This window comes from Meriones unguiculatus, chromosome 2 (assembly GCF_030254825.1).
Source record: "Meriones unguiculatus strain TT.TT164.6M chromosome 2, Bangor_MerUng_6.1, whole genome shotgun sequence".
Classification (NCBI taxonomy): domain Eukaryota; kingdom Metazoa; phylum Chordata; class Mammalia; order Rodentia; family Muridae; genus Meriones; species Meriones unguiculatus.
The window spans coordinates 191,038,412-191,063,351 of NC_083350.1; the positions used below are offsets into that span (position 1 = coordinate 191,038,412).

A 24,940-nucleotide genomic window follows, 5' to 3' on the forward strand; every position below is an offset into this window, starting at 1 on the left:
TTATTAAAAGCTTTTGGCACAATAGCCAGGCAGATACTGTGCTATTCTAACCTTGCTATGCTGGCCTGGCCTACTTATCAGCCACGTGGCTCATCGCCTACCTTCTTAGTCTCACTCCAGCTGTTCCTTTTTCATCCATGTCTTCATGGTGACTCCTCTCTCTGGTCCCTACCTGAGACCCCTTCACTGGGATTGGAAGTCTTATCTCTCTCCTGCCCAGCGATTGGCTGTGTAGTTCTTCTTTTCTTCTTATTTAGCTCTTCTTCTCTTCCTTCTCCTCCTCTTCTCCTCCTCCTTCCTTCTTTTCCTTTTCCTCTTGTTCTCCTCTTCCTCCTCCTTTCAGGGTTTCTTGTGTAGTGTTAGCTGTCCTAGACTCGTCTTGTAGATCAGGATAGCCTTGAACTCACAGAGAGATGCCTGCTTTTTCCTAAGAGTGCTGAAATTACAGGTGTGTGCCACTGTGCCCAGCTGCTCTTTATTAACCAATCAGGAGGCAATGGAGAACAATTTTTACACAACATTGAGACTGGGATGCTTCATAATAATTACAGTGCCAACGCCCTGACTGTAACTACATCTCTGGGTACAGAAATCAGCATTTGTATACACAGTGCACAAAAACATCCTCCAGCAGTGTCTACATGCTGAGTTTATGGTCTAAATGCACTTCCATCGTGGAGTCAGTTGTGCTAATGTCTAGACCTGTTAGCTAGGACACTGTAAGCTATTATCCTTGCTACCCTTCTGTTCACTTTGCCTTGTGACTACTTGCCTTCAGGCTCTGTCCTAGTGCTTTCTTTTATTATCTGTTTTCCTACTGTACACGTATCCATGTAATAACTGTCTTAAGTATCTTCAGTAACAAGCTCTCCTGAGATGGCAATCCAAGAAGCTAACTAGTGTGGCCCTTGGCCTCAGTGAATTCTTTACTTTGAAGTCAGATATATGGGGGTTTGAATGCTTCAATTCTAGCTTTGTCACCATGGATGAAAGTTACATAACCTCTTTCCTTTTTTCATTTGTAAAGATGACTCTTGAGAAGTGGGAATGAGATGAAGTCCACTATGGAAGACAGTAAATGCTTTAATAGCATTCCTCGGGGCAGAGTGTGGTAGTACAACCTTTAGTCCTGGCACTAGGAAAGGAGACAGAAGCAGACAGGATTTGAGAGTTCAAGGCCAGCCTGGTGTACATAGTGAGTTGTAGCTTGTCTTTGCTACTTTATGGGTTCTTTTTCCCACCCTTTACCCCCACCCCAGTTTAACTCCCTATCACTAGATAGAAGAGAAACAGTATAGAGGGGAGAGATAGACATCTAATTCCTTTTATTTTTTTGAGCGTGACTGCTAACAAACCACAACCAACCGTCTCCCCTCCTGCCAATGACCACCAACCACCAACCATGCCTCCCAGGGCCCTAGCATTTATATATCCTCTAAAAAGTACCCAGAATTTCAAATGTCACTCAATCGCAGAAACTATCAACAGCTAGCAAACCACGTGGCTGCTAGAGCAGGAGGCAAATCATAGTCAGCTGCTGCGGACAGTCCAAAGCAGACCCATGTCCGTCCATATACCTGGGATTAAAACAAAAACATATTCATTCATTCATTCATTCATTCATTCATTTAAGGAAACCAAAATTCCAGTTCTCATTACAAGTTCTCAGTCAGCCAGAGTTAAAATAAGGTTTTGACAATCTCAAAAAACAAAAAGTTCCTTTGTTCAAATCTTCATTCTGTTTCTCTTGACTCACAGCTGGTGAAGAAAGTTTTTGAGTCTTTCACTGGTGAGATTTCTTACATTTAGCCATGCGTCTTTCTGCCCTGCTGGCCTTGGCATCCAAAGCCACCCTCTCACCTCACTACCGCTATGGGATGAGCCGTCCAGGCTCCTTAGCAGACAAAAGGAAGAACCCCCCATGGAGCAGGCGGCGCCCAGTAGTGGTAGAGCCCATCTCTGATGAAGACTGGCACCTATTCTGTGGAGACATGGTAAGAACCTCAAGACAGAGAGACAAGAAGGTTTGTGGGCAACAGTTTCCTGCCCTTGTCCTCTCATCTTCTTACAGGTGGAAATCTTAGATGGCAAGGATGCTGGGAAGCAGGGCAAAGTGGTCCAAGTCATTCGGCAGCGGAACTGGGTTGTCCTGGAGGGCTTGAACACAGTGAGTGGAAGGAGGCTGGGGACTTGAGAAGTCTTCCCCATCTGTCCTTTTCTTAAGGGCAGCAGGGGAAAACAGGAAACTGGTTGAGGGGCTTTGGGCTGAATATGCCAAGCAATAATGGGCAAAATCCCCTTCACATACTTTCTTTCTGATACTGCCTTCTCTTGGACAGCATTACCGCTACATTGGCAGGACCAAAGATCACCGAGGGACTATGATAGCTAGTGAAGCCCCCTTGCTTCATCACCAGGTCAAGCTAGTCGACCCCGTGGACAGGCAAGCACAGGGGCTTCTGGTCAAGGGGCTTCTAACTCTTGAGTACACACTGATCTTGGTCATACCCATTCATCACATGAGAATTGTGTGTTGGATACTCTGGAACTCCGGGGTCTGTTTCTTGGACACAGTTCTGTCAGTAACCTTGGTACAGAGAGAGACACCCGGGGTCCTCAACCACTGCCTTCACTTTTGGGTTGGAGAGTGGCTCTAAGCTAGACTCCCCTCCCCCCCCCCACCAGGAAACCCACTGAAATCCAGTGGAGATTTACTGAGTCGGGAGAGCGGGTTCGAGTCTCTACAAGGTCTGGAAGAATTATCCCCAAACCTGAGTTTCCTAGAGCAGATGGCATTGTTCCTGAAACATGGACTGGTAAGCTGGGGATAGGGCAGGAAGAGGGTAGGGATGTGAGGTGTAAGAAGACAAGCAGAGTTGGTGGGGCTAGGAATGTACTTGGTGGTAGAAGACTTGCCTAGCATGAGCAGGGTCATGGGCTCCATCCCTAACTAAGGAGATGGCAAACTTACCATCTCTTTTCTTCTGACTTAACAGATGGTCCCAAGGACACATCAGTGGAAGACGCTCTAGAAAGAACTTATGTAGCCCGGCTAAAGACATTAGAAGAAGATGTGATGGAGGCAATGGGGATCCAGGAGACTCGAAGACACAAGAAAATTTATTGGTATTGAGCCTGAGAGTAATACTTCTACCTGCTCAGTATTTTTTTGTTTTGTTTTTTGAGACAGGCTTTCTCTCTGTGTAGCCTTGGCTGCCCTGGACTCTTTGTAGACTAGGCTGGCCTTGACTCACAAGAGATCTGCCTGGCTTCTGACTCCTTAGTGCTGGGATTAAAGGTGTCTGCTCAGTCTTCACTTTGAGGGTGGAAGCCTTTCTTCCTAAAACAACAATAAAGCACCTTGAGTTCAGCTGCTATCCACATTACCCTTTTTCCTTTTGCATTTTGAGGAGCTCAGTCATGGTGCAGCTTTTCTTATCAGGACATACTGGGTAGATGCTAGCTTTCCCGGGGACAGGTCCTTCTTGTTTGGGCATAGAAGTGAGAAGGCCCTCTGTTCTTTTCCCTACTTACAGAAATAGGAGTTAACTAGATAAAAATTACAAAGTATTTACAGAAACAGGACTTAAGTCTTAAGAGTTTTAATAAATAAAAATTACAGTTATTACTTTACATGTGAAGGGAGAGAAAGGGTATAAATCTGAATCCCAGGGAGATGCAGGGTACTCTAAATGGTGACACAATACCTAGCCACATAGCCACCTGTTGGTTTCAGACTGTCAGCTGTCTTCAGTTTCAAGAGCAGAGAAGGCCTGACCCAGGGGTGTCTTGGTAGCCACCAGTACCAGATTTCTGGGAGAGAGTTGAGGGTTGAAGATGGGCAAGAGCTCAGCATAGAAGCCTAGGAGAAAGTGAGGGCTAATTAGAAAGGAAACAGGAGTTCAACCCAGGCTCTCTGCCCATCCTGTAGCATAGCTCCTTATTCCAAAGTGAGAAGACTTGACAGTCCATGTGCTTTCTCAATGCCTGCAGCGCTGCTTAAAATTCATCTCATGGATGCTGGTGAGGGCTCAGTGGTTAAGAACACTTGCTGCTCTTCCAGCATACTCAAATTTGGTTCCTAATACCCACAGTGGTAGCTCATAACTGCTTGCAACTCCAATTCCAGGAAATTGGACACCCGAAAGCATGGGGTATGTGTACATACACTTTTGTTGTTGTTGTTGTTTTTGGATATAGGGTTTTCTCTGTGTAGCCTTAGCTGTACTGGACTTTGTAGGCCAGGGTGGCCTTGAACTCACAGAGATCTGCCTGCCTCTGCCTCCCCAAGTAATGGGATTTTGGACATGCACCACCACGCCTAGCTGTCACAAAAATCTTAAAACCAAAACAAGTCTTCCGGGAGGTGTTGCCAGAAATCTACATTTGTCAACAAATGGTCCACCCATCAGGCAATGGCCAGGCCCAGCACACTACAAGGATTCAAGGGAACCCCAGAACCTCATCCCCTCACCTTGCTCCTGAAGATAGAGCAGCCGGTCCAGCAGAATCAGTGTTTCTACCAGTGGGGCCAGAAGGAGGGCCAAGCTGAAGAAAGCAGTCACACGATTCTCTTGGGCTTGGTGGGCCTGAAGGGCAGCCAGGTCCAGGGACACCTGGGGATCTAGACCTACTCGCTGTAACCCTCGTTGCACGTATCTGTGGGACCAGCCATAAGTCAGTTAGTTGAAACTTCCCCTCCTACTTAAACCTTTTTCTAGAAGCGGATTTCTACTTTGATTTGCTTAAATAGGCATTTTAAAAGGTCATTTTTGCCCAGGCTGGCCCCAGACTGAGTACAAGTAGTCTTCCTAGCTCAGGCTCCCCAGGCAGACCACAGTACCTAGTCTAAATAGAAGTTTGTGTGAGTGTTTAAGACAAGGTATCTCTGTGTAGTCCTGGAATTCACTTTGTAGACCAGGCTGACCTTGATCTGTGTCTCTGACTCCTGGATGCTGAGATTAAAGGCATGAGCTACTACACCTGCCTGTTTTATGTTTTTGAGACAAAATCTCACTATGTAGTCAGTCTGCCCTCAGAATAAAATGCCCCATTCCTCTGGGCACACACATTTTCTTTGGCTGGGCTAGTAAGTGGGGACAGGTGGGGAGACTCCCCAGACCTCACTCTTCAATTTTGAGTTCATGGACCCTGGGTATTCCTTGCACGCCAGGCCTCCGAAGCTCAGGACAGACATGGCGGATGACTGTCTCCAGTGCTGCACGGAAGCAGTGTGTTTGCAGACCAGGACCCGCTTTCTGTAGCCTCTCCACATAGTCTTCCAGGGCATGGCAGGCCCCTTCCCGGAGCCTGTAGGGTAGTTCGTGGCTAGGCAGCCCAGCCACCCACTCACTGAGTGGATAGCTGCCAGGGTCACTGAGTTTCATGTAGCAGCAGCCTACAGAGGCCAGGGCTACCACTTCAGGACAGCAGCAGAAGTGTCTCAGCAATGCAACACTCAGATCCCCACAAGCATGAAGGCCCGTGAGTAGCAGACGGGTACTACACTGGCCTGGCATCTCCAGAGGAAGCAGAAGCTCCTCACACAGAGTTGTGGGGCTAACCCATTGAACCACATGGTGGGGGCAGTGGTGAGGGCCTCTTTGTGCCACCTGTGGAGGGAGAAAAAACAAAGGCAGATGCAAAGTTGGGTGACTGTCCTCTGAAACAGCTAGGCACAAGAGTTAGACTCTGAAGACTGTAGACCTTTTCATCTTCAGGTTATTGTCCTTTTCCTTTTGGGTAGCATAGGGGCTGAGATAAGCTCTTTGCAGCCCTTTTTGACCTGGAGCTCAACAGGTTGACTAAGCAGGCAAATCTTCATGAATCCTGTTCATGCCTCTTCAGTGCTGGTATTACACGCATGTACCACCATACCTAATTCACTTTCCCTTTTTCTTTCTGTTGGTGGTGCTGAGGGCGGAAGCCAGGGCTTCATGGATGCTCAGGCAAGTGCCCTACCATAGAGCTCTATCCCAGATCTTCATGTTTTCTTGTTGGTAATGAGTCTAATATGTGACCGTGCGTCAGGGACTTAGTTCATCCCTAGTACAGCAAATAACAGTAACCATATGGCTACATCATAGTTTGCTATGAGAACATACTGGTGTGGAAATTACACAAACTAGAAAGTGCCTTTGAGCTGTGGAGATGCTTTGGGGGAAGGGGCAGAAAATAGCAAAAATAATAGGGACCATCTCAAACTGAGAAACTTGCAAGCAGAAAATGAGTCAATAAGCAGTTCCAGCACTATAGTGTGTATGTGTTTATTCTCCCCTATAGTGCAGGCTGAAGAAAGGGTAGCTTACCTTTGGGTGCCTCCTCTTCATTTTGTCCAGGGCCTGCAGGAGCTCCTGGTCTAGGCGCTGAGCTCTCTCTACCAGCCTCTGATTCCCTTCAAGGCTCTTCACCGTCAACCCCAGCCCAAGAGACATGAAGCGGGAGAGATGTCCCTGGAGTCATGAGGGAGGACAGCATTGTTCAGTGCCCTGTTGGCTGTCACCCTATCAGTGGTGTGGACAACTGGGTCCTGGGCTCTACCAAAGGCTTATAATATCTCCCCCAAAACACACTCACATACACACTTCTTAGCACCTGCTTCTGAGGGCTAATCTGCCTTCCTGGTGTCCTATCCTCAAAACTCAAATAGACAGTATGCAGTATGTTGGGAATCCGGCTCACCTGGCCTGAGCCCACATCCACAACCTGGGTGCAGCCAGTGAGATCACTCAGTTTCTTCACCAACTGAAAGAAGAGGAAACAAAAGGCTCTTCTTGGCATTGGCTCCTGACTCCTGAAGCAAATACAAGGATGGTAGTAGCCAAGATGGTAGAGGGAAACACAGGGTGCCACAGAGATAGGAGATGTCAAACCAGAATTTGAGGATGATGGTAGGTGTCTTTTGCCTAGTCTGCCCCTTAACAGCAAGAGCCCTGCAGGCTGTAAAACCAAAAATGACTGCAGTGAACAGGAATACAAGTCACCCCCACACACAGCTGTCAACCAACACTGAAAAAGGGCGGGGGAGTCTCCCAGCACCAACAGATGGAATTCCAGCATGTTTGCTGAGGAAGGAGACTTCTGAAGTTGCTGGTCCCTGCATATGCAGTAAGGACCATACATCTTCATAACTATAGGCTTTAGGAGTACTGGGCTCTCAGACAGTCTGGCCTCCAGGCGGCTCCTCACCTCTCCCAGCCTCCGGATCTCATGCTGCTTCTTGGGCTTGACATGTTTCCGAAAAGGAGCCGTTAGTTGGGAGCTCTGGCTGGGGTTCTCCAGGAATTCTGATGGGGTGTGAAAGCCAGGTGTCCGGGTAAAGGCAAGGGCACAGGCTGTGGACTTCAGGGCCAGCAGGGTGAGTGGCCACACGGACCTGTAGCTGAGATAGTCCAGCCCAGGCTGCCAGTGAATATAGCACACAATCATATCCTGAATGCACCAGCTTAAGACCTAGTGGCCCAGGACAATCCATGGCTATCTACACAAGGCTCCATACATGGCTAGGTGCTCTCATTCCCCAGCTCAGGGCTCCTCTGGCTTACACATACCTGACCTCTTCTCCTTCTCTGGGCATCCCCAGCAGCAGAGTGGCCAGCTGTGGTGGGCTTAGTCCATCTAATGCTTCTTGCCATGATTTGGGGAGTGTGCCCCACAGGCTGTCCGTGAAAAATTCCTGCAGAAGGAGCCAAGCAGTCAGAACTGTACTACTATTCCCATTTTCTTGGGCCAGTCTCAATTCTCCACCTGATCACCTGCCTTTTTCTGGCACTAGTTAGTGCCCAAGATAATCAAATGTCTGTATCTCCTATTCATCTCTATCAGCTCTCATCATCTGCCCCAGCCTCCAATAATGCCCTGGTGGACAGATTGCATTCCAGACACACCTCTCATTTATGTCCCTACTTATTTATGTTTGCTTTCTCCACTCACTTTCTTTTTTGGTTTGTTGGTTTTTTTGTTTGTTCCTTTGATTTTTTTCAAGACAGGATATCTCTGTGTAGTCCTGGCTGTCCTAGAACTTGCTCTGTAGACCAAGCTGTCCTATACCTCGGCCTCCCTGGGATTAAAGGTGTGTGCCATCATACCTGGCCTGTTTGGTTTTTTTGAGACAGGGTCTGTGTAGCCTTGGCTGTCCTGAAACTTACTGTGTAGAAGGCTGGCCTGAAACCCACAGAGATCTGCTTCTGTCCCAAGGCATGCACGACAATGCATGACTTTACCAATTGTTTTAAAAATATCTGCATCAACAGCTCGATCAGTGAGTGACACACTGCATTAACAAGTAACTATTTAGTAACCTATACAGACAGCTCTGCATTTTAATTCATTCATCCGTTCTTTTTAAATTCTGGGGCTTTGAGGGCCAGGAATGGTGTCGAACACCAAAAGATCCCACCACTTGGGTGGCAGAGGCAGGAATATCTCTATGAGTTTATGGCCAGCCTGTACATAGTGAGACCCTGTCTGAAAATAATCAACTAACCTAAAAAGCCTTAATTATTATGGGAGTTACCGACCAGTGAATCAGACTCTGGTCTCCACAACCCCAATGACAAGGACACCTATTCTGTTTTCTGGCAAATGGCCTCCTGCTGAGCATAGTGGTACACACCTTTTCCCAGCACTCAGGAGGCAGGAGGATTTCTGTGAGTTCAAGGTGAACCTGGTCTATTCTGGGATAGCCAGAGTTAATGCCCTCTCCAAAAAAAAAATTCTTAGGCTTTATTTACACACCAGAATCTATTGTAAACTTGGAGAGACAAGAGTCTTGTTCCTGCAGTTTACTTTGAAAAAAAAAAAAAAATTAGCAACTCAGGCGGTGGTGGTGCACACCTTTAATCCCAGCTCTGGGGAGGCAGAGGCAGGTAAATCTCTGTGTTTGAGGCCAGCCTGATCTACAGAGTGAGTTCCAGGACAGGTAGGGCTACACAGAAAAACCCTGTCTTGAAAAAACAAAATGAAAATTTATCAATTCCCAGAAACCACCTGGTGGCTCACAACCAGGTATAATGAGATTTGGTGCCCTCTTCTGGTGTACAAGCAGAATACTGTATAAATAATAAGTAAATCTTAAAAAAAAAAAAAAGGGGGGGGGGCTTAATCAGGGCTGGGCATGCTGGTGTACATCTTTGATCCCAGCACTCAGGAAAGGAAGGCAGATCTCTGAGTCTGGTCATAAAAATAAGAGTGCTTGGTGAGCATGCACAAGGTCTTGGGTTCCATCTCCAGCATCGAAAACTAATACAAATAATTATTTCAGCTAACACAAATACCATATAGGATAAAACACTCATGAAACTAACAGAGAGCTTAATGGAGAACTACTTTAAACTCCATACACACAAAAAAAAGATGTAAACTGACACTTCAGTTTAGAGTTGTTATGTAAAGAAAATACAAGCAGAAGTAAACACCCACACATATATCTTCACTATTCTGAAAACACTTAAGCAAATTTTGTTTTGTTTTTGAGACAGGGTCTCCCTATGTAGCTATTGCTGGCTTGTAACTCAGGTGTTACCTGCCTCTGTAATCCAAGTGCTAGGATTAAAGTTACACACCACCACATCCTGTTTCAATGTTTTAAAATATTTTGGCAATACTTAGGGAATTTACTTCCCACCAGGGCCTCATACAAGTTATACAAAACTTTTTTAAAAAAGATTTATTTATTATTTATACAGCATTCTGCCTGCATGTGTGCCTGCACACTTGAAGAGGGCACCAGATCTCGTTATACATGGTTGTGGGCCACCATGTGGTTGCTGAAAATTGAACTCAGGACCTTTGAAAGACCTCTTAACCTCTTTAACCTCTGGGCCATTTCTCCTAGACAAAATGTTTTAAAAGTACTTTTATTATTAATTATGTATGTGTGTCATCTGTGGATGGGTATGTGCATATGAATGCAGGTGCCCACAGAAATCAGAAGCATCAAATCCCCTGAAGCTGGAGATCCAAGTGGCTATGAGCCACCAGTTGTGTGGGTGATAGGCACAGAACTGGCCCTCTGAAAAAGCAGTAGATGCTTTTAACTGCAGTGCCATCTCACTACCTCTAGAGAAGTATTTACTCTAGAACAGTGGTTTTCAACTTTTAGGTTGTGACCCCTTTGGAGGGGGTTGCATTTCAGATATCCTGCATATCATATACTTAAATTTCAATTCATAACAGTAGTAAAATTATAATTATAAAGTAGCAACAAAAATCATTTTATGGAGTCACCACAACATGAGTAACTGTACTAAAGAGTTGCAGCCTTAGGAAGGTGAGAACAGCTGCTCTAGAGTTACAGCTCCCCACTCAGGTGCCTGTATAAACAGTGCAGGGGATCGAGAAGAATCTCAACACTAGTCTGAGCTGGCTGCAAATCAAGGCAATTTTCCTGCCTCAGTCTTCTGAGGGGTAGGATTACAGGCAGGAACCATTATGTATTTCTGCCCTCCTTTTTAATTTTTTTTTTCTATTGAAGCAACATAGTCTAGTCCAGGCTGGTCTAGAACTTGTTTTGTAGCCCAGATGAACCTTGATTTCCTGATTCTCCTGCATCTATCCTCAGGTGCCAGGATTACAAGTGTGCACCATATCTGGCCAAGGACTTCCTCTGAGTTCAAAACCAGCCTGGTCTACAGAGCAAGTTTGAAGACAGTAAGGGCTACACAGAAACCCTGTCTTGCAAAACCAAAAACCTGGCTGGAGAGATGGCTCAGTGGTTAAGAGCACTGAGTGCTTTTCCAAAGGAGTAGGATTCCATTCCCAGTGCCCGCATGGCAGCTCACAACTGTCTATAACTCCAAGAGCTGACACTCTCCCACAGATACACACGAAGGCTAAACAGCAGTGCATACTAAATAAAAATTAGAAAAAGAAAAACCAAAACCAAACAACAAAACCCCAAGATTGCACAATAGTAAGTTTTATCTTCAGCTGGTGTAATCTCAGTATTTAGGAGGCTGAAGGAGGATGATCACCAACTGGAGTGAAAAGAAGGGAGGGCGGGGAAGAGTTGAATTTCAGATGCATTGGGAAGGGAGAGGTAAGATTACGCACAGAGGGCTGGAGAGATGGCTCAATGGTTAAGAGCACTGCCTGCTCTTTTAGAGGTTCTGAGTTCAAGTCCCAGCAACCACATGATGGCTCACAACCATTTATATCTTCTACTGCCCTCTTCTGGGATATAGGCACACATGCAGGTAGAGCACTCATACACAAAACAAAATCTTGCGAATCAATGAATGAAATGAGGCTTGAGAAATTCAGAAGGTGACATTGACACTTTTTCTCATTCCCCCCCCAGTATCCTTCAGATAGGGATCAATTTTAGAGTCAAGAAAACAGGGATAGGAATGGAAGGCGAAAGAAAAATGTTAACAGTAGACGCAAGACTCTAGTTCAACTGTCTAATTTCAAAGCTCAACTGCTCGCTATATTACAAAACCAGAAATGTATTTAAAGCCTGAACATGTATGCTCTGGAACATCTCGTATGTTTCCAGGAAAGGTCACCGCAATTGCAGCACCGCCCAAATGCTGGGGGGCGGGGGGAAGAGCTCCTAGAGAGAAGGCTCGGGTAGAAATTATTCTAGTCTTCAGCTTTCCTTGTACAGGAGAGATAAAAGCTGTCTCTAAATTTTCTCTGTAGTGAGCTAACTACCCTCACCATAAGAAGAACCCCGCCCTCAGCCCAGTAGCCTCACGATGATGTAGGCGTCCAGGATGGAACGGTAGAGCGCTAGGACACGGGTGAGGTTCACAGCCAGCTGCCTTCGCTCCTCATAGGAGAGGCCATGGGCCGAAACGCCAGGCATCCTGCGGCCTGACTAGCAGTGCAAGGAGGGAAGTGACGAGACACAAGGTCGGCACCCCGGTGTACAAGGTACAAGCTGGTCTCAACTCTGTAGGCCCAACACGAAGCAAGAACTCCGAACCCGCCCGACAACACCGCTTCCCGCAACCGCGTCCAGGTAGGAATGACAAGACGCACTTGTCAGACGTCACGGTTTCCGCCGAGCAAAACTATTTGCACAGGAGCTGACTCGGTGACGTCACAGAGGTGCGCCCAGCACCAGCTTACAGTGGGGCGGCCAGCTACAGGTCCCGCCCTCCCCCCGGAAGTGGGGCCACGGTTCCGGGGCGCGCTGTTCCGCTTCCCGCGGCCAACCACCTTCGAGTTGTACCTCCACGGGGCCCGAGGGGCCGGGGAGCGTATCCCGCCCCCGCCCCCACCCACGCCGCCGCCGCCGCCGCCGCCGCTGCCGCTGCTCACGCACTCCGAGTCACTGGCCTCGCTGCCTGAGGTGGGGGCGCAGCGGGTGCGTGTGCGCCGGCCCCCTTCTCGCAGCCATCCGCGTTCCTGCCGTCCGGGTATACGTCGGCGTGCGCTTGCTTCCGCATCCGGCTCCGGACGCTTGCGATCTTAGTGGAACCCAACTTGGAGGTAAGTATGAGAGGTGTTCGGGGATGGCCGGCACCGCGTGGACTGTCAACAGTGTGCTGGCTGAGGTGCCCCGCCTGGGTCCCTGAGTTTTCTCCACTCAGATCCTCTGGTGTGTGGTACAGGTCCTTGCTGTGGGGTACAAGTGAGGTGGTTGAGGAGATCACACCCCTACGTGGAGCCGATGGAGAGCGGTGCCTGGATCTGCTCTTTTCTGGTGCCATGCTAAGGATGCCTGAGTAATTCAGAAGACATCTGTCCTGTATCCTCTCACCACTGAAAAACATACTTAGACGTTTCATTTCTCTGCTGTTTTCAGAACGCCCTTGTTTTGACTTCATAGACATGGCAGAGTTCGAACTCCGTGGACCCCACACCCCCATTTTACTCCCAGCTTCAGCATCTTCACTTTATGTTATTAGATTTATTGTGTATTTTGCCTCTATGTATATATGTGCACTATTTGAGTGTCGGGGCCCTGCAGAGGTTAGAAGGCATCTGATTTCCCTGAAACTGGAAATAGGGATGCTGTGGACTGTCGCGTGGGTGCTGGGAACTGAACTCCGGACCTCTGCAAGAGCAACAAGTGCCTATAACTACTGAGACTACTGAGTCGTCTATCTCACCAGCCCCAGCATCTTCCTTTTTTTTTTTTTTTTTTTTTTTTTTTACACAGATCTGGAGAGGGAAAGTAACCCTTTTAAGACCAACTCCAAAGTGAATTGTAGGTCTTCATTAGTATCCAGGCTTTGGGCGTAGAACAGTATCACTGAAGTCTTCCAGAATTGGTCTTATCTTATTCCCCGTTACTCTCCCGACCTATGGTGCAGGTATCGGGATTACTTTTGTCCCCAGGGCTAATTGCAGACCTCCACATGTTGAACTACGAGATTCCACAGAGAATGAGCCTCTCATCCTTTTTCCATCAATAAGCCATTCTTGCCAGCTGCTCACCCATCATCTGCTGTCCTCATGTCTACCATACTCCTGAATTTGGACTTTGGGGAACCTTCAAAAAAGGCATTTGGAGGAAATGCCAAGCATCAACGTTTTGTCAAGAAGCGACGGTTCTTGGAACAGAGAGGATTTCTGAATAAAAAGAACCAACCCCCTAGCAAGGTATCTAAATTGAACTCAGAACCTCCAAAGAAAGGGGAAACTCCAAGAGTAGATGGCATTTTTAAGATCCTTCCTTGCCCAAAGAAGAAAGAGGCAGCTGCCTCCAGAAGGGAGGCAGAGCGGTCCATAGACAAGAAAGCATCATTGTCTTGGCTGACCCCCGGTCCTTCAAAGAAGAATGATTCTGTTGTGGCTAAAATAGATTTGCTAGGGGAGTTTCAGAGTGCCCTACCAAAGATTAAGAGCCACCCATCTCCCACCCAGAAGGGCTCCAAGAAGAAGCCCTTGAAAAAAAATGCCTCTGAGAACTCCACCCAAGCTCCATCAGAGAGTAAGGGCTCCAAGAAGCCCTCACAGAAAAGTGCTGCACAGAATTCCATGCAAGGTCCTTCAGAGAATAAAGGCTCCCAGAAGCCCTTGAAGAAAAATGCTGCACAATGCTCCACCCAAGCTCATTCAGAGGATAAGTGCCCTAAAGTCTTCCAAAACTTACCAGGGAAGATGGTAGCAATCGATTGTGAAATGGTGGGCACAGGACCCAAAGGGCGTGTTAGTTCCTTAGCTCGCTGCAGCATTGTGAACTACAATGGAGATGTACTTTATGACGAGTATGTCCTCCCCCCCTGCCATATTGTGGACTACCGGACCAGATGGAGTGGCATCCGAAAGAGCCACATGGCAAATGCTACACCCTTTAAGATTGCTCGAAGTCAGGTGAGGAGCATGGGGCAAGACAGTCAAGACTGTCAGCAAGTGATATTCTGGGGAGGTGTGAAAGGATTAGGAGGGGGAGGATATTGCCACTGATTGGGAAGGCTCCTGTTGGATGAGGGATTGGTTTCTAGCTGCTGTGGCAAGATACCTGACCGAAGGAATGAATTTATGTGGGTTCATTTGAAAGGTGTATTCTATCATAGTTCATAAATTGTGGCAGCAAGAGCAAGGTGCAGCTACCAAGCAGTCAGGAAGTAGACAGAAATGAGTGCTGCTTTTCTGATTCTTTTTTATTCAGCCTAGGACTCTGGCCAATGGAATGAATAGGTTATTTTTGTTTTGTTTTCATTGTGGATCTTCCCACCTCAGTGAACCCAGTCTAAAAGCTCACAGATACGATCAGAATTTTTCTTGATAATTCTAGATCCTATCAAGTAGGTAATTTATCACAAGTCTATCTCTTGTCAACTTGATGCCCAAACATGACACTTTTTAGCCATAACCTTCAGTTTTTGGTCCTCCTAAGCCTGTAGCCATTTCATAATATAAAATGGATTTAGTTCAACTTCAAACATTTTCATAGTCTCTGTCTAAACACTGTTAAAAATATACAAAGAGTCTCTAAAACTTAGCTAGACTCTTAACTGTAAGACCATCACATCAAAACAAAAACAAAGGCTGGGTAAGGTGGAGCTGGGTGGGTGTGCAGGAATTAAAGGCATGTACCACCATGCCTAGTTTATTTTAGAATTTCTACTGCTGTTATAAAGCACTATGACCAAAAGCATTTTGAAGAGGAAAGGGCTTATTTCATCTTATGTTTATAATCCCATGTGGGAAGTTAGAGCTGGAACTTTAGGCCAGGAACTAAAGCACAGGCCACGAAGGGATGCTGCTACTAGCTTGCTCGGCCTGCTTTCTTAGAACACCCAAGACCACCTGCCTGGAAGTGGCACCGCCCACATCAATCAAGAAAATGCACCACAAATTTGCCTATAGGCCATTTTATTTTATTTTTTTTAAGATTTATTTATTTTGTGTATGAGTGCCCTGACTGCATGTACACCTATATGCCAAATGAGGGCATCAGACCCCAGTGTAGATGGTTGTGAGCCCTCATTTGGGTGCTGGGAATTGAACTCAGGACCTCTGGAAGAATAGATAGTGCTCTTAACTGCTGAGCCATCTCTCCAGCCCCTACAGACTAATCTTGTGGAGGCATTTTCTCAAATCAGATTCTCTCTTCCCAGATATATGTCTCAAGTTGACATAAAACAATTGAGCCCTTGTCAACCTGACACACAAACACATCATTGTTTTAAACCATAACCTTTTCTTTCTTGTCTCCAAGATGTCATATTAATATCAACATCACATATAAAACATTCATAACTTTAAAAGTTCCATGGTCTTTAAAAATTGAAACACTTTAAAAGTTCAATCTCTTTAAAATATCTAAAGTCTCTTTAGAATTCCGAAGTTTCTCTAAGGTTTCATGACTGTGGGTTCCTGTAATATCAAAAACAAGTATTTCAAGAGGAAAGAGCCAGGATACAGTCATCAAAAGAAAACAAAACTGAAGTTCAGCATTATAAAACTTAACTATCATATTCTGAGACTCATGATCTTCTAGGCTCCAAAAGGCTTGCCACTGCACACATACACACAGCTTTTCTCCTAGGATCGGGCTGGCTCTACTCCAAAGTTTTTACTATCCTTGGTGGTCATCCCATGGTGCTGGGATCTCCACTGCAACAGGACACCTTCACCAGTAGCCTCTCCTGGACTTCCGTCAGGGACTGTGACCTTGCCACATGGTGCCAGACCACAACTTCTCTCCATGCTCCCTTCAGTCTTGGGCCTTCTACTGCAGCTAAGGCTGCACCTTCACCAATGCCTCTTCGTGATCCCATCATGACTTCAAAAGCAGTACCACATTGGTGACTCTTACTGCCAGCATGAGATGCAGCCTTGGCCCACACTGGAACATATCTCCTGTGTGCTGCCCTGGAGAAGCACTTGCCAGAAGATTTCACCAGAGTAATAGTGTTGTCTTCTCCTTTCTTTGTTTCTTTCTTTCTTCTTCCTTTTTTCTTTTTCTTTCTTTCTTTCTTTTTTTTTTTTTGGTTATTGTTTGTTTTTGTATTTTCAAGACAGGGTCTCACTATGTAGTCCTAGCTGTCCTGGAATTCACTCTGTAGACCAGGCTGGCCTAGAACTCAGAGATCCTTCCACCTCTGTCTCCCGAGTGCTGAGACTAAAGACATTTGCTGTATAGCTGCCCCTTGATTAGATTCTTGAAAGGACTTTCATCTGAAACTTCACAAGGCAGGCCTTCATCCTCTGCACTGCTCTCAGCATCATCCTCCAGGTGCACACAGGAGCTTTTTCAGCTTTGAGTAATACCTAATGGCTTTTCCAGTCCCAATTTCCAAAATCCTTTTACAGTCCTCCCAAAAACAGGTGGTTAGTCTTATCACAGCAATATTTTACAACCTAGTACCAATTTCTTAGAATTTCTATTGCTGCGATTAAACACCTTGACTAAAAGCAATTTTGGGAGAAAAGGGTTTGTTTTAGCTTACAGTTGTAGTCCAAGGGAAGTCAGGGCAGGATTCAAGGCAGAAACCTAGAAGCAGGAACTGAAGAAGAATCCATGAAATGAATTACTGCCTTGCTCCCTCCTGATTTGCTTATACCACTCAGGAGCATACGTACAGGGGCATAGCTACTCAGGGACATAGAAAGGAAAAACTAAACCAGAATGAGATTGAAACACAGCGGAGCAAACACCAGGGCCTCCAGCTTCATGTCCAGCATCGTACACTTGTGATGCAATTGTCTGGACTGCAAGGCCCACAGGTATGCTGGCCCTTGCAGCTCTGCTGCACACAGACCCCTTTGTTGGGCTAGCTTCACTCTGTGCCTGCAGCTTATTTTGGCAAATGTACTATGGCTCTGGCATTTTCCAAATTCTAGATTCTCCATTATAACTTAGGTTTCACCTTCACAGCTTTGTGTGGGAGCCTCCTCAAAGGGATACCAACCCTGCCACACATGGCCTGGCCCCTAACTGGCCTTCAGAACTCTATGCTAGCCCCCATCACCCGCTTATTCTTGCATTTTTCATGCCCTTAAATCAGTGCCACACGTTGCAGAGTTCTGCTTCTAGCTCAAAATGCCTGATGAGAGATTGAAGACTCTTTTTGTAAGTGCTGTTTTTCAAGCAGGGTTCTCAATTTGGCTTTCTCCATTCAGTGTGTGTTTTCACAGCTCGGAGCTTTCTGTGGGAGCACCTGTGGGTGGGGTCTTACCCTTAAGGTACCTTTCTTGTCCCAATGCAGGTATCCCCTTTCATAGCCTTTAACTTTGAATGTGTATGCTTCTTTCCCCAGAAACTGTTATTTGTTCTTTATATTTTAACATCCTACATGCTCCCTCTTACTGTAGACTTAGATAAGAGCAGTGAGCAGTCTCTTTGAATGACACCGCCTGAACAGTACCCTGTGTGAAAGTGTCTTCTGCCAAACAAATTAGTTCATTACTGTTTAATTCAGCCTCATTCAAGTTCTCCTAACTCTGATGAGCCAGGCCTCCATTGTTGGCATTACTCTTGGCCTTGTCCTCTTCCAGGATCCCACCAGGTCTGTGTACAGCATTCTAGGGCTTCTCCAACCTACAGTTCTATACTCATATTCCTTCTTCAGAACCAGTTCCAAAGTCTTGAGAATCACATGACCAGTGCCTTACTGTTCTATGAAGAGACCATGGCCAAGGCAACTCTTATAAAAAGTTGGGGGCTTGCTTACAGTTTTAGAAGTTTAGTCTGTTATCATCATGGCAGGAAGTAGATAGGCATGGCACTGAAGCAGTAACTGAGAGCTTTACACCTTGATACACAGACATCAGGCAAAAATAGATAAACATTGGGCTTGGCATGGGCTTCCGAAACCCCATGTGGCTTTCTCATTCAAACCACCATAATCAGGTTTATCACACTATTTTTTTACATTTATTGCTGTGACAGAATCAGTTTAAAGAAGAAAGGGGTTTTTCTGGCTAATAGTTTGACACTTCAGTCCATCATGGCAGCAGGAGTGTGAGGCAGCTGGTTACCACTGACAGTCTGGGACCTCTACCTGTTAGCTCAGTCTAGAAAGTCCCTCGAAGGCATACCCAGAACTTCTTCTCTACATGATTCTAGGTCTTGTCTGCTTGACAAGGCATCAGCTGCTAAAATTGGGAAGTTACAACTTGGTGGTAAAAGTTGTACATCTGGGTGCATCTCAGACTCATAACCCCAGTTTAGGCAAGATGAGAGGTTTTATGATGAAAACTACACAGCATGGTAAGTCCAGTCAATACATATGGCTCTTTGTGCCTATGCTCACAGTCCAGCACCATCTTCATCTCATCTGCCCCCTGAAGCTGGGACCATTTGCAATCAGACCCACCCAAGCCTCTAATTGAGATCCACTTCAAAGTATCCAGTGGAGTTGACTTCAGGCATTAATGGCCAGCTGGTGATAGAAGTGGGTGGAATTGCAGGTGTGGAAGTGGCTTGGAGCAAGTGCTGAAAGTGTGAGTAGCAGGAGGCAGAACTTTAACAAAAACAAAATAAAAAAATAAAAACAGCCTGGAAAGATGGCTGGGCAGTTAGGAGCTCTTGCAGAGGACCTGAGTTCAGTTCCCAGTTCATATGTAGTGCTTCATCTTCAGTTGTCTGTAACTTCAGTTCAGGGATGCTCTTCTGGTCTCGGGCATTAAGCACACATGGTGCACACCCAAAGTATAACAATATGTGTATATTTTTAAAGCTGAATTGGAGCGTAGTTGTATTGGTTGGGGGCCATCTGGGTGGCCTCTGTAGTAAAAGACATAAAAGGTATGTGTTTCCCTCACTTAGCAAACCCACTCATTCCAGCCCCATGTTCATAATAAAAAACAGTTGAAGATAGGGAGAGAGAAATGGAGTAAGTGAGAGAGCCAGAGGAGGCCACTAGAGGGCACCATTGATCTCCTTTGCAATTTGAGGTCCCTACTCTCTTGGCTTTCTCCAGACACAGTTCCAGTGATTCTTTTTCGTAGCCCAGGCTGGCCTCAACCTGCCTTTGTAGCTAAGGATGACCTTGGTCTTCTGACCTTCCTTAGTGCTATGATTATAGGCATGTGCCAGCACACCTAGTTTGCATAGTATTGGGGATAGAACCCAAGTCCCCATGCATGTTAGGCAAGCACTCTTGACAGCTGAGCCATATTCCCAGCCCCTCCAGTGATTCTTTATAAAGCCAGGTAGTCCAATGAAGGAGGTTTATCAGAGATGAAGTAGCTAAGTGCTGGTGCACATTGTTAATCCTAGTACTCAGGAGGCAGGGACAAGGTGGATCTCTACATTTGAGGCCAGCCAGAACTACACAGTGAGACCCTTTGTCAAAAACAAAAAGAAAAGAGAGAGAGAGAAAGAAATGCTAGTGTACATCCTGTCCATAGGGCGAAAATGAGCAGATGTGTGAGAGAGGCTTGGGTGGGTCTGATTGCAAATGGTCCCAGCTTCAGGGGGCAGATGAGATGAAGATGGTGCTGGACTATGAGCATAGGCACAAAGAGCCATATGTATTGACTGGACTTACCATGCTGTGTAGTTTTCATCATAAAACCTCTCATCTTGCCTAAACTGGGGTTATGAGTCTGAGATATACCCAGATGTAGCAATAAGTGGGGTCCCTGAAGGCTGTGCAGGAGCACTGCTGTTTCCACATCCCATTTTGGGGCTAGCCTTCAGACCTTAAGATTTTAAACAAGTATGCAGAAAGCCCTATCTGCAGCTTTACTTTTTAAGTGGTTGTTGTTTGAGGTTGTTGTTGTGTGAGGATAGAGTGTCATGACATGCATGTTGAAGTCAGAGGCTAACTTGTAGAAGTTGATTCTCTCTTCCATTAGGGTTTTAGGGATCAAACTCAGATTTTCAAGCATGGTGACACAAACCTATACTTCTGAGCCATCTCACTGGCCTATTTTTTTCTCCCTTGAGGCAGGGTGTCTATATCCCAGGCTTGTCTTATATAAGCCTCAAACTCACTGTAGAGCCAAGAATGACCTTTAACTTTGGTTCTTCCTACCTAAGTATGGGGATTACAGGCCTGTGCCAATGTGCCCAGTTATTGCAGTGCTAGGTTTCAAACCCACGGTTTCATGCATGCTAGGCAAGCACTCTCAGTCGCATTCCCAGATCCAACCCTTCTTTTTGAGACAGGGTCTCCTGTAGCGTAGGCTATACTGTAACCTGCCTCAGCTTTCTTTGTGTTGAGATTGTAAGTTTATGCAACCTTGCCTAGTGACTAAATTTTTTTGTAAAGATTTATTTTAAATTATACATATATGCATTTTTACACATGAGTGCAGTGCCTGCAGAGACCAGAAAAGGGTCACAAGACAGTTGTGGATCACCCTACATAGGTTCCAGGAGCCAAACTCTGGACCAGTACACACTCTTAACTGCTGAGTCATCTCTTCAGCCCCATGACCAGCATCTTTAATGTATGTGCCACTGAAGATCAAAGGAAGCAGCTAGTGATATAGGTCAGTGGTAGAGCATTTGCCTGGCATATGCAAGGCCTTAAGGTTCTGTTAGGGGGGAAAAAGAATAACCATTGTTATTGTTGTGATGAAAATTAATATGTATGGAACTTCTGGTGATACGGATCCAAATGGGATTATACAAGCAGTTTTCTAGGGGAAGGAGGTGGAGTTCATAAGAGGAATCCACTTATGGAAGAGAGCATTTCAAGAATGGGGTGGGGGAGGTGTGGTGTGTTTGTGATGAGCATGTTGGGCCTTCAGAATATAAGGAGCTTCACCTCTCATCACCTCCTATGTGCCTGTTCCAGATCTTGAAGATTCTCTCAGGGAAGATAGTGGTAGGGCATGCCATCCACAATGACTACAAAGCCCTACAGTACTTTCACCCCAAGTCCCTCACGCGTGACACTTCCCAAATACCACTCCTCAACCGGAAGGCTGACTGCCCAGAGAATGTCACTTTGTCACTGAAGAATCTCACCAAGAAGCTGCTGAGTCGGGACATCCAGGTAACTCCTCTCTAAGTGCCCCCACCACACACACAGTTTGAAACCCAGTGATCTTCCTGTCTGTGAGGAGAAATAATTATTCCTGTGTACCTTATAGACTGTACCAGATGGTACGGTGGGGAAAGAAGACCACTCAAACATTTCACATGCTCAGCCCTTCATGACAGTGACTACAGAATATTCAGCTATGGATACTTGCCACATAGTGAACATTTAAGAAACAAGACTCAGCAGATCTGCTGTGACCTGACATATCCTGCCTGTGCAGAACTTAAATAATATGATATATACATACACATTGCTATGGTGGTGAGTATATTAGATAATAGCAGGCTTCCTAGGAATTGAACCTCAGAGATGTGCTAGGGAGGAGGGTCCCAACAGATTTCTGTCTACACTTCATAAACTATAGAAGAAAGTATATGGGAAGGCTAGCAGGTTATAGGGAGTACAGAGTTGGCTGGGAAAAGAAGAAACAGTTCTTGTTATCTTCATGTTCTTTTCCTCTATAGGCTGGAAAAAGTGGACATTCCTCGGTGGAAGATGCCCAGGCCACCATGGAGCTGTATAAGTTGGTTGAAGTTGAATGGGAACAGCACCTGGCCCAGAATCCTCCAGAAAATTAGCAATCTCAGGGAGACACATGCAGTAGACCAACCCACAGTTCTGCCAGCTTTACACCTGTAAAAGCTAGAATTGTTGGAGAGAGGGGCTTCACCAGAGACTTAATATCCATTGACATTTCATCTCCGCTATTGTGGTCGCTGTGTGGTTAAGTGTCTCATGGAAGGGGAAAGCATTCATGTTAAAACCCACCTTTAAGTCAGGCAGGTGGCCCAGGCCTGTAATCCCAGGTATTTGGGAGGCGTAGACAGGTTACAGATTTAAGGTCTGCCTGGGCTGCAGAATTAGTGAGGCCTAGGCTAGTGAGACCCTGTATTAACATAAAAAGAGGTCCTGGAGTAAAGCTCAGTGCTAGAGCCCTTATCTAGCATGTATGGATAACTAGGTTCAGTCTCTGGGAGTGGGTTGGGGGAGGGTAGAGGAATGGAACACAACATGATGAACTGTAGGCTGTTTATTTCATTAATAGTGCTAACCACATGTCATAGGGTGCTTGTGCCATTTGGCCTTCTTAACTTTGAAGGGAGCAAGGCACACCGGGGAATACAGTTTCCCACACTACCATATCTGTAGGACGTGTTTCCTTTTGGTGGGGAGTGAAATAACGGAGTTGCTGTGTTGCCAAGGCTGGCCTCAAACATTTTGACTGAAATGACTTCTTCCCCAGCCCCATGAGGAGCTGGGACTGTAGGTGTGTGTTTACCACAGTGCCTGATTCTTTAACTATTGTTTGTTGTTTGTTTGTTTTAAAGTTGTTAACAGTATCCTTTGACTTTCAGAGGTGTCCTGATTGGAGCTAGGCATGGTAGTCTGTCATCCCAGGGCTCTGGAGGGCAAGGCAGGAAGAGCAAAAGTTCTAGGCCAGTTTGAGTATGTCGAGGAGCTCTGGCTCATAGAAGTAGAAAAAGAAAAAGAAAGGATTGTGGGGCTGCTTGCTGGCTTGTATAGCCACATTACATAGCACTGAATAACAGTTTACTTAATCTAGGTTCCACTTAGTTTAAAAAGAATTTACATAGTTTTAATAGTCTTCCAAATTTTCACTTTGCAAATGAACCCTCTTAATTCAAATGAATCTTTTTATGAATTTTTATACTAGAAACCTGGTGGGTTGTTTTTTTTTATATAAAGATGTATTTTTATTTTATTAATGCGTATTAATGCGTATTTTATTAATGCAGGGGTCAGGAAAGGGTATCAGATCCTTTGGAACTAAAGTTTTAGAGGCCATTGTGAGTTTCTTGAAAGGGGGTGCTGGATATCAAGCCAAGGTCCTCTGGAACTCTCTGCAACTCATGTGGTAAATTCTTTTTTGCTTCATGTGAAATAGCATCACAAGATGTGGAGGGCTGTGTAGTTCTGTAAGGATTTCTAGGCTCTGGATGGTTCACTAGAGCCCTTATTTGTTAGATGATTTGAAGTTCTGGTAAGCCTCTGTCACATAAATACACTAAGCTGTGCAGGTTTAGGGTATGTGACCAGAGGAGTGGGGTGGATTGAATCCATGAGCATAGGGGAGGGACAGTGGGGGAGGAAGGGTGCTTGGTGATGCCAGCTTGGCAGCTGCTGCCAACTCTCCCTCAGTGGTAAACACCCTTGTGTCTAAAGGTGATTCATGGTCTGTCCAGCATTACTGTCCCTACTTTTCAGAGCCATCTTTCCATCCCTTTACAGTTTCATTTTGCCATTTAATTATTTGTGGCAATGAATTACTTTGATTCTTCGAGTTTTAATGGTTTTTGTCTCAAATTGTGAGTTCTAGCCTTGATTAATAAGGGGTAATGTTTGTAAGTAAGATTGCAGTCCTCCACGAGAGCTCCACTGTGCACTTGAGGTACACTGTATCACTTAAATGGGTGGAAGGCTGTTTGTATTTATACCATGTCACTAGGATGGGTGGAGGTTGTTTATATTTACAGGTGTTTTACTTATATATATGTCTGTGTGCTACTGTGTGCCTGGTGCCCATAGTGGCCATTAGAGTTTATTAATCCTGGAACTGGTTTTGCAGACAGTTTTAAGTTGTCACATGGGTACTAGGAATGAAATTCAGGTCCTCTGCAAGTGCTGTTCACTGCTGGGCCCTTTCCAGTCCCTGGGCCCCTATTAAGTTAGTATTCTAACTTAATAGTTGAGATTGAGGTTAACCAGAAGGTAAGGAATCTTTTCCAGGCACACAGATTTAGTGAGTAGGCCTGAAGTCCCTGCCTTGCTGTTAGTATCTGAGTGATACCTGTCAGGACATGGGGTTCTGTCACTCTGAACTTATCCAGCGTCTGTTCTGTACCAGGTAGTGTGCTAGTCACTGTGGAAATGGTATTGTCCTTGACCCTGAAGAAGAAAAGGTAGGAAACCTCAGCACAACACATTTGGTGTCCAGGGCCAAGATGTAATGCAAATTAGTAATATTAGCAGGTTTATACTTCTGAAAGACAATGCTATCTGCTGTATGGAAGCTGGACTGGGGAAGGGCCAAGAGCTGAGCATCTGTGGAGCAGGAGGAGCATGCAAGTATTGTCCAGGAGATTGGGGCAAGAGAATAACAGATGCACTGGATATATCTGAACTAATGTTTAAAGCTCAACTGAGAAACATGTGGCTAAAAAGTAAGGTTTTGAGCCAACATTGCAAGGCTGAGGTTTGGGGGCTCATATCTAATCCCAGCACTCAGAGCATTTAGGTGTTTTGACACGATCACACTATGTAGTCAGTCCTGTCTTCACTGGAACTCACTATGTAGACCTAACTGGCCTCAAACTCAAGTCTTCCTCTGTTTCCACTAAGATTAAAGCTTCTTGGCCTCCCCAAGTAAATATTTTTCTTTTGTTTTTTTTTTTTTTTTTGAGACGAGGTTTCTCTGTGTAACAGCACTGCCTATCTCCTGGAACTAATTTTAGACCAGGCTGGCCTCAATTTCAGAGATCCGCCTGCCTCTGCCAGCCCAAAAGTGTAGCCTTGGC

General features: G+C 45.7%; 3 protein-coding genes across 19 annotated transcripts; 2 read left to right on the forward strand and 1 right to left on the reverse strand.

The window, feature by feature from the left end:
• Positions 1 to 1,070: 1,070 nt before the first annotated feature.
• On the reverse strand, positions 1,071 to 12,435 carry Mettl25b (methyltransferase like 25B). 15 transcript variants are annotated; one of them, XM_060378566.1, is made up of 9 exons: positions 12,272 to 12,417; positions 7,551 to 7,675; positions 7,189 to 7,401; positions 6,577 to 6,744; positions 6,309 to 6,452; positions 5,128 to 5,612; positions 4,475 to 4,659; positions 3,724 to 3,862; positions 1,071 to 3,340 (listed from the first exon to the last, which is right to left on the reverse strand). In XM_060378566.1, the coding sequence occupies exons 1-8, from the start codon at positions 12,393 to 12,395 to the stop codon at positions 3,741 to 3,743; spliced, it is 1,566 nt and encodes a 521-aa protein (XP_060234549.1). In that variant the 5' UTR covers positions 12,396 to 12,417; the 3' UTR covers positions 1,071 to 3,340; positions 3,724 to 3,740. The 15 variants fall into 15 exon arrangements, with proteins under 15 accessions (XP_060234549.1, XP_060234548.1, XP_060234551.1 ...); XM_060378565.1 differs by having other exon boundaries at positions 3,708 to 3,862; positions 12,272 to 12,416; XM_060378568.1 differs by lacking the exon at positions 1,071 to 3,340 and having other exon boundaries at positions 3,587 to 3,862; positions 6,682 to 6,744; positions 12,272 to 12,410.
• Mrpl24 (mitochondrial ribosomal protein L24) lies at positions 1,812 to 3,370 on the forward strand. Its single transcript, XM_021661870.2, has 5 exons — positions 1,812 to 1,994; positions 2,072 to 2,167; positions 2,340 to 2,443; positions 2,686 to 2,816; positions 2,997 to 3,370. The coding sequence occupies exons 1-5, from the start codon at positions 1,812 to 1,814 to the stop codon at positions 3,131 to 3,133; spliced, it is 651 nt and encodes a 216-aa protein (XP_021517545.1). The 3' UTR covers positions 3,134 to 3,370.
• On the forward strand, positions 12,301 to 23,127 carry Isg20l2 (interferon stimulated exonuclease gene 20 like 2). Of its 3 annotated transcripts, none has more exons than XM_021661867.2 (4): positions 12,301 to 12,438; positions 13,266 to 14,268; positions 21,156 to 21,356; positions 21,869 to 23,127. In XM_021661867.2, the coding sequence occupies exons 2-4, from the start codon at positions 13,408 to 13,410 to the stop codon at positions 21,980 to 21,982; spliced, it is 1,176 nt and encodes a 391-aa protein (XP_021517542.1). In that variant the 5' UTR covers positions 12,301 to 12,438; positions 13,266 to 13,407; the 3' UTR covers positions 21,983 to 23,127. The 3 variants fall into 3 exon arrangements, with proteins under 3 accessions (XP_021517542.1, XP_021517543.1, XP_060234563.1); XM_021661868.2 differs by having other exon boundaries at positions 12,302 to 12,438; positions 13,291 to 14,268; XM_060378580.1 differs by having other exon boundaries at positions 12,304 to 12,438; positions 13,112 to 14,268.
• The last annotated feature ends 1,813 nt before the right edge of the window (positions 23,128 to 24,940 follow it).